We start from the raw sequence: 13376 nt of genomic DNA on the forward strand, positions 1-13376 counted from the left end.
CAAGCTGGCTTGTACTTCTGATTTGTACTCGTGCAAAGACAGCAGAGGTCCAATTTTGTGTTCTGTTGAATACATTTGAACTAATTGAGTGGTAAGGGAGTACTTGGCCCAAATGACTATCTCAACCACGAAAGAATATCATTCCTTTGCCTTGAGATTCTTGGGTTGTTTTTGTAGTGTGCTTTGGATCATTGTGCATTTGCACTGTGGAGAGCTCTCTGATCAGTTTTGTAGCATTTGTCTGAATCTGGGCAGAGAGTGTAACTCTGTACACGTCACCATTCATCCTGCAGCTTCTATAAGCAGTCATAGTATCAGTGAACGCTAGTAAACCAGTTATAGTGCTATCTATATAAACTATACTGCCAAAAGCATTCAGTCACCCATCCAAATCATTGAATTCAGGTGTTTAAATCATTTTATGGCCACATGTTTATAAATTTCTGCATTTATAAACCAGACTGCATTTATGAAAGAATGGGTCATCCTCGGGCTCAGTGAGTTCCAGGGTGGTCCTGTCATAGGATGCTATCTGTGCAACAAGTCCAGTCGTGAAATGTCCTTGCTGCTAAATATTCCACAGTCAGCTGTTAGTGGTGTTATAACAAAGTAGAAACGACTGGAAATGACAGCAACTCTACTATGAAGTGGTAGGACATGTAAAATCACAGAGTGTGTTCCGTGGATGCTGAGGCTTATAGAGCACAGACGTTGCCAATTGTCTGAAGAATCAACCGCTATAGTCCTCCAAACTTCATTTGACCTTTAGATTAAGTCAAGAACAGTGCAGCCAGACCATCATACAATGGGTTTTCATGACCAGGAAACTGCGTCCAAGCTTTACATCACCAAGCACAACAAACCGTCAGATTCAGTAGTATAAAGCACACACTGGACTCTAGAGCATAGACGATTCATGCTTATCCATATGGCAATCTGATGAATGATTCTGGATTTGGTGGATGTCAGGAGAACGGTACTTGTCTGGCTGCATTGTGCCAAGTCTAAAGTTTGGTAGAGGGGAGATTATAGAGCGAGTTTGGTGTGGAAGAAGTTGACTCTTCTGACCTCAACACAATCAAACACCTTTGGGGTGAATTACAGCAGAGACTGAGAGGCAGACCTCATGGATGCACTTCTGGAAAAATGGTCAAAATTTCCCATAAACACTACTAAACCTGTGGAAAGTCTTCCCAGAAGAGCTGAAGCTGTTATAGCTGCAAAGGTGCAAAGGTATATGCACATGCCATAACATCCCCATCATGTTTGAAGGTAATGTGGTATTCTGTATCATTCTTGTACAAGTTCATCTTGTTTTCATCTGTTCATAGAATTTTCCAGAACTGTGAAGGCTCTTTTAGATGTTTTCTGCCAAAGTCTAATCTGTAACAAGTAGTTTTCACCTCATGATAAACTTTCTGTGTTTTTCATTCCTGAAAGCCTCTTTTGATTGTAAATTTGAACAATATGTCTGCCTCCTCATAAGTGTGCTGACTTCGGTTAGATATTGTGAAGTTGTTTTTGTTAACCATCGAAATAATTCTGCCCTCATGCACTTTAGCTACTTCAACGTCTTCTGTGGTCTTTCAGACATTTTTACTTAGCTGGTCAGTGTATTTGTTCTTTTTAACAGTGCAACAGATTATTGATTTGGGGCTACTACTGATGTTTCTGCTGTGTATGTGATAGCTTTATTTTGATTTTTCAGCCAAATGAAAACCTCTTTCAGTTGAACTGCCCTTTATTTTGGTCTCGTATTTAGTTACCTATAAATGGAAATTAATCTCTTCATCTATACGCTTCATTTGTTGTGAAGTAAAAAGTAAAAGTCCTCAGCCGCCATGAAACTGATTGACAGCCTCAATATAGAAGCTCGATAATTCTGGAGCCTCTGAAAATTGAGGGGAGGACTAACATGTGTAAATTCCTGTAATTCCTAAACAGTTTATCCAAAACTTTTGCTAAAGCCCTTGAATTAAAGGGTGAAAGTAGTGTATTTGTATGTGTGGAAGTATATACTCTAATCGGAAAAAGCATCTGGACTGATGAATTTCTTAAAACTCAAACTCAAAGTAATCCAAACACTTTTTTGCCCAGATCCTTAGACTACAATGACCTGGATGACTGAGAAACTTCACAGATATAGGCTCTAATACTATAAAGCATTACTTTATAATAGTATTATAACACTATAATGGCATTGAGTGTGGTTAACAAGTTTCAGCATAATAGTTTGACACACCTTGGCTTGAATGGTGAAGTCACTGTGTAGTGCAATTTTTAATCAAGCCACTAGGTGGCACGTGGCGCTCCAGATCCCACAGTGTCACTGCACGTGCTGCCGTGCGTGGGGGGGAAAGCCAAAGCCGCGCCGTTAAAGGTGGTTGTTTTGGTTGTGATTCTCCAGAGCCCGCCCCCTGCTTTCTGATAGGCGCTGCGGTATGATTGGCGTGCGCGCGCTCAATTGTCACCGCGTCAACATGCTGAGGGGGCGTGGTAATTATAACTGATTGTGTTCGGACACATGCAGCCGTCCCCGTGACGTTGAAAAGTTGATGCAAAGCGCACGTAGTCGCTTCGTCGGAGTAAATAAGAGTTGTGTTTTCGAGCAGAGCGGGCAGTTTCACAAGTTGTCCAACATGACGGCGGCTAACCAAATGTTTTTCGAGGACAGGAGCGAAGTGCCGGACCTGCTCAGGTACTTGGCCGACTGTCCCTTCCCGGCCTTTGATGACAGTGGTAAGCATGTTTTAAAATAACTTTAACTGTTTTTGCATCTTTTTATGAGAGCTGCTTTTGCTAGCGTGCAGTCTGTAGTTGGCAGACTTATTTAAGTAGCATATGGTGGTGTGTAGTTACATTCATGGAAACGCTAAATACGTTTTTACTATATTTCATTACTTTGTGTGACTTTCCCACATAAAAATTTGACATAGAGGCCTATGAATATTAAGGATTAAACTATGGCACTGGTTGTAAAATGAGTATAATTAATTAGTTACATTATTTTTAAGGTTTATGATTTAATATTGTCCTGTGACAATTGCTATGTTGCCATTTTATTACAGTCTGAGATAAAAGTAATGCAGCAGCCCTGCAATTCTTCATGGTATCTTCATCTTATTTATCTTGCTTTCAGTGATACACATGAAGTGGTTTTATACATAAAGCTAATGAAGTGACTTCTGTTATTTTGACTATTAAAACTGACTAGTGCTTTCATTACATCTCAGCATTGAACTAAGTACTTAATCCAGCTCTAGTGTAAAGTTATTTTACTAGCAGACACTTTAAACCCTTCTGTATGGGAAACTGTAGAAGTCAAACCACCCGTAAACATAATTAAATGTCTCCTGTTCAGTTCATTATTTTACTGAGTGCAGTAGTATGTGGTAATCAGAATATCACTCTAATCTCTTGAAGTGTGCACAGGTGATGAAAGGCTGTGAGGTGTATTGTATCAGCAGACTGTCTATGCTGTTTCTCCGTGTAGCCTGAAACTGATGCAACAACACTGAAACAGTCCTCACTCAGAATTTCATCATTTCATTAGCTTCTTTATGCACTCTGCTTATGTTATGCACACTTTCTAGCTTACTTTCTGTTAAAAATAAATAAATTCTTTGGTTTATTTTTCATTAGAAGTTGCTAGTGCAATGACATAGGAAATGTGAGAGGGAGTGACATGCAGGGCATGCAAGAAAGACTGCCAGCTGAAACTGAACTAAATGTGTTGGGGTTGTGTTACTTCACCTGTGCTCTGATGTCTCCTTGAGCGTTTTATGGCACTTATGTGGGTACGAGCACCTAATTGCTCCAGTATCACCAAAGTTGGTCACAGTGAGGTTTCGAATATACCTTGACCTGTTAAAAAAAACAAGTAGATAAATAAATCTTAGTATGCAGTCCCCATCTTCTCACAACTAATGAGAGAGTTTGTTCATCTCTATAGACAACCAGACAGCTAGCTCAAAGGCACAGTGTCAGATTTGGGTCAAACAACTTGCAGTAAAGCTGTGGCTAATGATGCATAGGAAATAAAACCACCCTGGAGCTTCATTTCCTTCATAAAGACCAGTCTGTATCATTCATCCCCTGAAATCAGACATGTGCTGTATTAGCAGATTTACAGCGAATATTTAGCTGTGTGTCATAAGTGTATGATATACATTGGCAGCATGTAAAATCTATGATGCCCTAGAGTTGACCTTCGGGGGGCACTTTAAGTAAATGTGGTTACAACTGAAAGGAACTCTGCAGTAAAAGCAATAAAACTCAAATAAAGAAAAATGAGTCGGCTAGTAGAAGCAAATCATGTGCCAGTAAAGTTTGTAGTATGTTTAGTAGTTTGTAAGTATGTTTCTAGTCATGTAAAAATAACAAAAATCCAAAATTATTTATGTAAAAAACAAAACCAGGTTTTGCAGTAGCCTGAGAGTTAGCTTAGCAAACCTGAAATAATAATAACAACATAGATTTGTATAGGGTCTTTCAAGAAAGCCAAGGATGATTTTCAGTAGAGTAGATAGAGGTTAAAAAATGCAGCATTATAGAAACTTGTTTTGCTCTCATGGTCTTTCACCATGCTAACTACATATTATTATATTGTGATTATTATATTATTATCTTAAGCTAATAAAGTATACTTCCAGCCATACTTTCTATGCACATTTACCTACATGATGCTGGTATACAGATGAAGAAATTGTACAAAGTTGTAATAGCACTACCCTTTGCATCCCTGATACCCTGGCATACAATGTTTGGCTTTAGATTTACATGTTTACACATGTTTGTGAAACCAGAAAAAATCCCACAGACCTGCAAAGTAATTATAGTGTTAGAAACTCAAATATAAATATTGCATTTTATTATCTTGTAGTATTGACAACCAATGCTGACTCACTAGTACATAATATGCTGGCCCTGTGATATGCAGTGTCTTCGCAGGACACTTCAGTGGCAGATTATTGTGTTATTGTTATTGTGTTTACTGTGGTTGAGGCCTTAATAGTTCTGTAATTTCCCCTGTAAAGCATGCAGAAAACATCACCATCAAGTTTTAATTCAGTTATTTCTTCCTCATCTCAGTGTACATACAAAGTTCCCTCTGTTCACATGTGTTGAACAACAGCAGACTCCTGTCTCAGCTGTTTCAAGAGTGTAAATTTAATCAGTTTAAATAGACAGCAGAGGGCACTGATAAGTGTTTATTGTGCTCTGGTTTGCTCTGTAGACACAGCAGACTCCAGCCAAGACCGGTTCTTGTTTTGTATTTTTTCCAGTGAGCTGCAGGACCTAGAATGAAAATTTTGTATTGTGTGAACCGAAAGCATAACAAATGATTTAACAGCTCATTTCCAATATTGAAACATGCTTCCTACTCCCCCTTCTTCTTCTTCTTCTTCTTCTTATTGTTGTTGTCAGTTTGACCTTTATCATCCTTGTAATGCGATACAAAATGTTGCACATGCGCTCACTAGTATTCGTGGCCACAGAAACCTTAATAAAAACCCTGGTCTCATGTGTCCCTGTCTAACCTTGTACGTGGACAGAGTGTTAGGACACCAGTCTTTTGGTGTGCGGTTTCAGTGTTCAGTCTGTAGAAGCTCATGGCACTTGTGCTGAACTTGGAAGGGGAAAAAAAGAAAAAAAATGAGTTTCACTGCGGCTGAACATCGTGTTCCTGAAACAAAACAATATTCGAGACAAGGTCGTGCGCGCTCCGTCGCGCGGAAACACGCACGTCTCTTTTTTGTGGCAGTGAGGGTTTATTTTTTAGATTAATTATTATTATTCGGTGCAGTTCAACACGGTGAATGTGCTCATTAGAGAGGACCTGGAAGCTGGTGCGCGTAGAGTTAAAGCGTATCTAGGGAAATATGTGATAGACGTTATAGATTATACCTCGCGTGCACTATTAAATCAATATAAAATAAAAACACTGTCGTGCGCGTGCCCGCTTCAACCAGCTCGCATTGGCTTGCACGTGCAGAGAATCTTTAAGCCACGCCCATCGACAGAGTGTGCTTTCACGTGAGTCGGGTGCGGGCGGGGCGCACGTGTTTGGCCACGAGTATCACGCTCAGAAAAAAAGCGACTGCACGAGCTCACAACGTGTTTATGTGGGTGTGGGTATTTGCGCTATGCGTGCGCGCGTGACACGCAGTTCTTGCCGTGAAAGTGTGAGTACCTCGTGCCTCTAACGCCTTCTAATAAAGATGTTAATATGATGACTGCCCGAGGCCGAGTGTTGCATTCACGTTGCGCTTATAGGGTCTGTTTTTTTTTTTTCCTTCTATGTAAAGCCATGATTTCCTTGTGTGTTTGTGGCCAATGACCAAACGTAGAGCTACCACAGATTAAAGTCAAAATGAAGCTGCAGTAATATATTCATATATGAAGTACTGACAGCCAATCAGCTGCGACTATTGCGTGAAAGAGGCGTGGCACGGAACTTCTGAATATCCAACGAACGCGCTCCGTGGGTAAGGAGAAGAAGAGGCTCGGTGTGGTGTTGTTTTTGACTCTAGAAAGCTGCATTTTCGGCTTAAAAGGCTCAAAATCAGCGATAGCGTCGAGTCCAGCGGCTAAACGCGGTTCTTGTGTTCCTGTTTTTCGGACGCAGCTCTCGGTAAAAAAAAAAAAAAAAAAGCAGCGTCGCCTCGGTGTACTCGGAGCTCGGCACGGAACAATGCCTGGCGAAGCCGCGATGGCAACGGAGCTCGAGCCCAGCAGTAATACCGCTACAGCGTCACCCCAGAAGTGTTTTCCTTTTGTTTTAAAGAAAATTATGGACATACCTCCTCCGAACATCCTGGAGGAAGGAGAAGACGGTAAGCATTATTAATTATTATTATAAATAATAATAATAAATTAAAATTAAAATGCTGCCCAGTTTTTCAGCTTGTAAATGAACCACGAGTATATAGGTTTTAAAGCTGGGTAGTAATCAGCGTCTGGGGTTTCGCCTAAAACGTGTGGTCGTGGTTTTGGCTCACATGCCCTGTGTTGCGTGGAGCAAACGATGAAGAACAAAAAGTTCCTACTCTTCTGCGCTGAAAATCAAGGAGCTAAACCAGGCTGGAAACAGTCAGGACAGAGCGGACTCCCTGGGGTTTCATTAAACAGCCCGAGCTACTTTTCTTTGGTTGCTGGCTGATGGTGATGGTGTTTTCTGACTATCTTCTTTCATTTTAACATCTACTCCCTCTCTCTGCCTCAGTCTGTCAGACCGCTTGTAGGGCTTCTTGGATGTAGCCCGCCTTTGTTTATCCACTTGTTTGTCAGGTGTCACATCACCACCACCCCTTTCCACCCAGCCTCTTCTCATTCATAATTTCACTTTCCTACCGTGTCTCCTGAATAATGTTGTACCATGCTGCAAATTTTGGTATCCATTCAACACCCAAGTAAATACTGGGCCAGTATCGCCAATAGCGATACTTACAAAGGCAACTTGTGTAGCAGAGAGTAGTGTGTCATTACTTATGAGGTCATCACCAATTTGCAACACATTGTAATGACTGGGATTTTTTTGTAATTAATACATGCCTTTCAACTTTTCATGTTTGTTAAAACTGTTTTTTAGACCTTGAATTTTACATATATATTTTGCTTAATTTCTTTTGTTTCAAAAAAATAATAAACTCAGTGGGTTATATGCTGAATTTAGGATTGATACTTTGTTTCGATCCTCTGTCTTGTTGATACTGTTGTCCTTCAGATTGATACACCCACCTCTACTACTGAATAATATTTGGACAAGGGAACTGTTCATTTTCAGCAAGCAGCCATTAATTTCACTTTTTCCTTTTATGCTTTATGTCTTTAATGTAGAAATAGAGAAGGAGAAGTTGTGCTCATCTGAAGATGTGGATGGAGGAGGGGCTGTGGCAACCAATGCTGGTGGTGGGGGCAGTGGAGGGGTATCAGCCTCCCTGACCCCAGCCATTTGGGAGAAGACCATTCCGTATGATGGGGAGACATTCCACTTGGAGTACATGGACTTGGATGAGTTCCTCCTGGAGAACGGTATCCCTGTGACCCTGGAGGAGGAGGAGCTGCAGAAGACACTGACAGTTGAAGACAAAGGCAAAGCCATTCCCAAGGCTATTGCAGGAGCTACCACCACCACTCCTACTACTACTACTACTACTGAAACAACTACTCCCGCTACTCCTGTTGCTGCAGACTCATCATCTCCCCCCTCTGCCTCCATGGCTACCCCAGATCCAGAGGAGCCTGTGACAGTCACCACGTTACAACCGGCTAAGCTAGAAGAAGAACAAGAAGAAGAAGGAGAAGAAGAGGAAGAGCAAAAAGAGGAATCTTTGCCTGAGGAGGCAACGCCAAAAGCAGAAGTAAAGAAAGCAGGTGAGCAGATTTACTGCATGTGTTAAACATTAACACCTGATGAAAACTGTTATTTCCTCTCAGTTATGCAGCTCTAGTTTTATTTAGTTTGGTCTAAGAATGTCAATGCTGGCATGGCTACCTGAGTCATAACGATTAATAAATGTTACCAAATCTGGCCAAACAAGCTCTGTGACAGACTGGTGACCAGTCCCAGGTGTAGCCTGCCTCTCACCTCATGACAACTGGGATAGGCTGGATTAAATAAGGAATATCGTCAACTTTATAAAATACGGTATGCCAGAGCATTTGGCAGTAGGACATACCTTATACAGATTTTGGTGCTTGCCCAGCTATTTCTGTGCATTATTACTCTGCTAAAGTGATGTGGTGAAAAGCAGATTTTTGCATATAATTTTCATCTAGGTCTTTAATGCTAATATAGTCAAATAATTTCACTGCAGGCAGTTTAGTCACATGTTAACAAACTGACACAGAAGCAGTGATGGAAATATTTTTTAAATGTATTTTTGGGAGGTGTCCAACTTAGACACCTTTCATTTGAGCTGTACAGAAACTTTTAAAGCCTTTTTTTCCAGTGTGGCATGTAGTGAACTTATTTGTTTTACTACGTTTTATAATTGTTTTATTAATGTAGGTATGGTTATTATTCCCACAAAGACTTGTGCTTCTTTTATATAACCCTCAGTTTGTTTGTTTGTTTTTTTAAATGAGTGTTTGCAATGATAAAATGTCTTTGTGGGATCAGCGGCTGAGAGCAATGAAGCCTACATAGCTCCCTAACAGGTTTCACAGTAGTGGTGTGAAGTCTGGCCACCTGGTTCATTGCCGTTTACCTGTCTTGTGTCCAAGCTTACTTTTTCCCCTGCTGGACTCTGCAGAACGTAACACGCCCTCCCCAATCGACCCAGACGCCATTGAGGTGGACATTAATTTCCAGCCAGATCCCACAGACCTGGTCCTGTCCAGCGTGCCCGGGGGTGAGCTGTTCAACCCACGCAAGCACAGGTTCTCCCAGGAGGAGCTGAAGCCGCAGCCGATGATCAAGAAGGCCAAGAAGGTTTTTGTTCCCGATGAGCATAAGGTCAGTGGAATCAAATTTTCTTCTTCCCAAACTGCAGTTGAGATCAGTTCACTCCAGTCTGAAAAAACACTGTTGTAAAAACTAGTTAATATATGTCATACAGTTTAAGTCTGACATATATTTAGAAAATTTCCACTCTTTTCATCTTGTTCAGTTGTCAGAAAAATGCATTTATCAAAATTGGGTTTGCAGAATGTTTAAGCTCCAACTCCATCAGTTAGTTTGTATTTCTATGTGATTACGTCAGCCCAATAAAACATTAGAATTGAGCTGATGATCTCCTCAATCCAATCCCTTCTTTTATGTGGGCAGGTTTAACTCTTCTTTCTGTCCCTTTTCATTCCTCTAGGATGAGAAGTACTGGTCGAGAAGAAAGAAGAACAATCTGGCAGCAAAGCGTTCCCGCGATGCACGCCGCCTTAAGGAGAACCAGATCACCGTGCGTGCATCCTTCCTGGAGCGTGAAAATGCTGCTCTGAGGCAGCAAGTGGCTGAGATGCGGAAGGACTGCGGTCGCTGTAAGAACGTCCTGGCTCGATACGAAGCCAAGTACGGCCCACTGTAAAAAATAAATAAATAACAGAAAAAAGGAAAAAAAGAAAACTCACAATAAAACCCATGACGAGACAAAAGCGGAACTCCCTTCCCCGCAAATTTCAACACAGATATAAACACCTAGGGAATCTAAATTTGCACTGTTGTCTTTGCTGACCTCCAGTCACTGTGTTCGGCTCCAGTTTCTAACACAACGCTGGAGTTTTGGATGCACACTGGCAGGCAGTGAGGCATGATGGGAGCGGTGGTCACAGGAAGGCCTGTGGAGAGCGCCTGGCTCCTACACTCGGAGAGGAAGTGGACCGTTCTGGATTCTCCCATGGTCAAACACACATGGAAAATATGGTCGTCTCGAGAAAAGTTCAAAGAGAGTCAAGCGACATGAAAAGAGCGGGTCGCTTAGAAAGAATCGCACGCGTTCAAATTCGATACAGCAGTTTCTGTCAGAGCACAGCACACCTTAATGGACCAAAGCACGAGTAGCGTCAGTCAGAAGTTGCGTATTTAGAAAGGTGCACATGTGCACTCCTCCTGTTTTCCTTGTGTTGCACTTAATTAGGAGGCTCAGAAGAAGAAGAATATTTAGTGAAGTTGCGCAGTGTAGGAGAGGAACAGATGAAAAATGAGCCGGAGTCAGGTTCAAGGTGGTACTCCCAGTCTGGAGAGGGTAAGAGGAGGGAGACCTCAGGAAAGGTGTGGTCCAGTCAGAGTTCTTCCGTCACACAAGCACGCCTCTGCACACTGTTTAAAAACAACTGTTATGTATATATAATCATCTCTCTGCACCATTTTTATAGTGTATAATCCATTTTGCACTTTTTCATTAAACAATAACAAAATGTGGCTCCTTGAAAGCAAAATATAAAGAAATGAGGGGTGGGTTTAAGGGTTTTTCACAGTGCTGTTGGGATGTTTATTTACTGCACACTGCAGTTAGTGTGCTAGAGTCACTGCCTGCCTAATGGTGTCGAGAGGACTGGATTGATCGGTTGCTTTTTGTTTTTTTTATCTTAAGCAGGCTCAAAGTCGGCTGTTTCTGAACCTTGTAAATATGTCTCCTGGTCTTTATTTTGCTAAGACGGGGACTCTGTGTCTTTATTAACCCTACAATATTCCTTATATTTGCCAAATAGTTGAATGAGTGCTGTATTTATTCTTGGGTAATGATGCATTTGTTGATTGTGATGTACAAACAATGTGTCAGATAATTTTATTTCTCCTTAGGATAATAATAATAATACCTACATAATGAAACCAATGACAAAGCAGGGAATTCAAAGGGTAAACTGTGCTTTTGGATGTTTGTTTTAAAAACAGGTTTATATAGTAATGTGGGCTTTATTTTTTGTGGGGTGGGGGTATTGTGTTGTGAACACACAAAGGACAGGGTGCACTTTCCTTTACCTCGTCCAACACTTGCTACTGTGAAAGGTAAAACATGGAGCATGGCTACAAAGTGTTGGTTGAAGCAAAGAACACGTACAAAGCAGCTTAGTTCCATTTGGCAAAACCTTAAATCCGACTTTATAAACTGAGTTCTTTCCGCCAAAGCTTCTGAGTGTGAATCTTAATTAGTAAATATGTTGCAGACTGTTATGGGACTCTGTATCTCAAACTTATAATTTTCTTTTTGATTTTTATCAGCCAGCTTGTGCTCATAATCCTGGAAAGAAAATAAATGTGGCAATAATACTCTGTTATGTAATGCTAGTTTGATTTCAGTAGTGATGTTGTATGTATACTTACTATGATGTACTAAATAGAAATGCCCCAAAATCATTCGTGCTTCCAGTTCTTAATTCTCTGTAGTCCGAGATCTTAATGCATGAAACCCAGTGAACCTGTCTGTCTCTCTCTCTGTTCCTTGTTTGTTTTTTTTTAAAAAAAACAAGTTTTATACCAAGTGTACTTATGTCTGTGAACCATTACCGAAAACTAGAGCTCTTTGGTTTTTGGGGGGATGACGTGGGCTGATGGTGTATTGTGCAGAACAGTGGAAAAAAAAAAAAAAAAAAAGCAGAGCATCTTTGCTGCGATGTCCTTTTGTTTATGACAGCACCGCCTTTCCTTGTGCAGCCAGCGCTTGACCTTGTGGTGAAAACAGCTGAAAGCAGCATCTTTTAATCACTGTGGATTATCTTTTTCTTTTTTTTTTAAATTTGCTATAGATTGATCTATATCTAGATACACAGGAATCAGCTGGTGCTTTTTTGGGGTTTTTTTTTTGTTTTTTTTCTTGTCTTCTTGATTGCTAATATGATCATTTGAGTTTCCTGATAGTGTATTGTAACAGCTGGTTCTTGGGTTTTTTTTTCTGTCACATCGACTGCACTGAGCTTTAGACATCAGTCCTAGCTGATGAATGCAAACTTGGACATTTAAAAAGAAAAAACTGGTACTGGCCACAAGAGGTTTTTAGAAGCCAATAAAATAAAGATCATATTTTGTATAGTGATGCATAAAGTATGTAGCAGTTTCTGTTTGATGGGAAGCTCCTTATGAAATCATTTTTCCTTTTAAAGAGGTTGGAGTTTTTCCCCAATTCTCTGCATGCAATCCTGCAGTTATGACTTTTGGATGTAGGCGCGTCTTCTGCCACCTACTGACAAAAGATGGCTCCTGCACTTGTGAAACCCTTTGTGCCACTTTTGGGTAACATTTAAGGAAAACTAGAATCCTGGAAATGCACAAATAATTGACAGAGAACATCTGGCACAAGTGTGTGTGCGCACAGGTGTTTGTAGGTGTGCTCAGAGCAGCACGACTAGATCTCCAATCTAAACCTCAGTTTTAAGGTTATTGCTTGAAACTCTTGACACTGGTTTGAGATGCTTCGCATTGACAACACCGTGTCCTTGTTTACTTATTTGAAGTAGCTCCCGGAAAACCATTTTAAATCTCTTTCTGGAAACATTTTTAAAGACTTGTGGTGTTTTTGGCTTTCTGTTCTGATTTTTATATAAATGTGGGTTTTTTTCTCGTTTTTGTATTGTCCCTATCATGTATTGGATACATGCAACTGCAGCATCGTGTCCTAATTGTATCTTGTATTATGCATATGAAATAAATTTGGAGTTTTACCGACACGTGGCCTTGTCTTTTTGACCTTGCCTGATTTGCTGACCAGCTGCGGCGGCTGTGTGACAAATGTCGGGTAACACAAGGAGCTGGTGGATAAATGAAGGCATTGTCCTCATCCTTGATGCACTTGCACGCGCGCACACACACACAATCCCCCTGAGTGCACATCTCCCCCCCCCCCCCTTTTTATTGTCCCTCCATTACCTCTCTCCTGCTGCTCATCAGTATTCCAGCAGAGTAGGAGATGTTGCGTAATGATCACATCGACAGACAGGGGAGC

At 40.9% G+C, this 13376-nt stretch overlaps 1 protein-coding gene across 2 annotated transcripts; it reads left to right on the forward strand.

Moving 5' to 3' along the window:
* The first annotated feature begins 2521 nt into the window (after positions 1-2521).
* LOC102215334 (thyrotroph embryonic factor-like) lies at positions 2522-13099 on the forward strand. 2 transcript variants are annotated; one of them, XM_005752263.2, is made up of 4 exons: positions 2522-2739; positions 7840-8376; positions 9258-9460; positions 9810-13099. In XM_005752263.2, the coding sequence occupies exons 1-4, from the start codon at positions 2556-2558 to the stop codon at positions 10023-10025; spliced, it is 1140 nt and encodes a 379-aa protein (XP_005752320.1). In that variant the 5' UTR covers positions 2522-2555; the 3' UTR covers positions 10026-13099. The 2 variants fall into 2 exon arrangements, with proteins under 2 accessions (XP_005752320.1, XP_005752321.1); XM_005752264.1 differs by lacking the exon at positions 2522-2739 and adding an exon at positions 6435-6836.
* The last annotated feature ends 277 nt before the right edge of the window (positions 13100-13376 follow it).

The sequence above is a fragment of the Pundamilia nyererei genome, unplaced genomic scaffold (genome assembly GCF_000239375.1).
Source record: "Pundamilia nyererei isolate P.nyererei 1_Seehausen unplaced genomic scaffold, PunNye1.0 scaffold00350, whole genome shotgun sequence".
Classification (NCBI taxonomy): Eukaryota; Metazoa; Chordata; class Actinopteri; order Cichliformes; family Cichlidae; genus Pundamilia; species Pundamilia nyererei.

Excerpts from the sequence above, each read along its gene's own strand:
- LOC102215334 (XM_005752263.2), top strand. The coding sequence starts at position 2,556 with ATGCAAAGCGCACGTAGTCGCTTCGTCGGAGTAAATAAGAGTTGTGTT. Across the intron at positions 2,740-7,839 it reads CCCGGCCTTTGATGACAGTG|AAATAGAGAAGGAGAAGTTG; the intron begins GTAAGCATGTTT and ends TCTTTAATGTAG. Across the intron at positions 8,377-9,257 it reads AGCAGAAGTAAAGAAAGCAG|AACGTAACACGCCCTCCCCA; the intron begins GTGAGCAGATTT and ends TGGACTCTGCAG.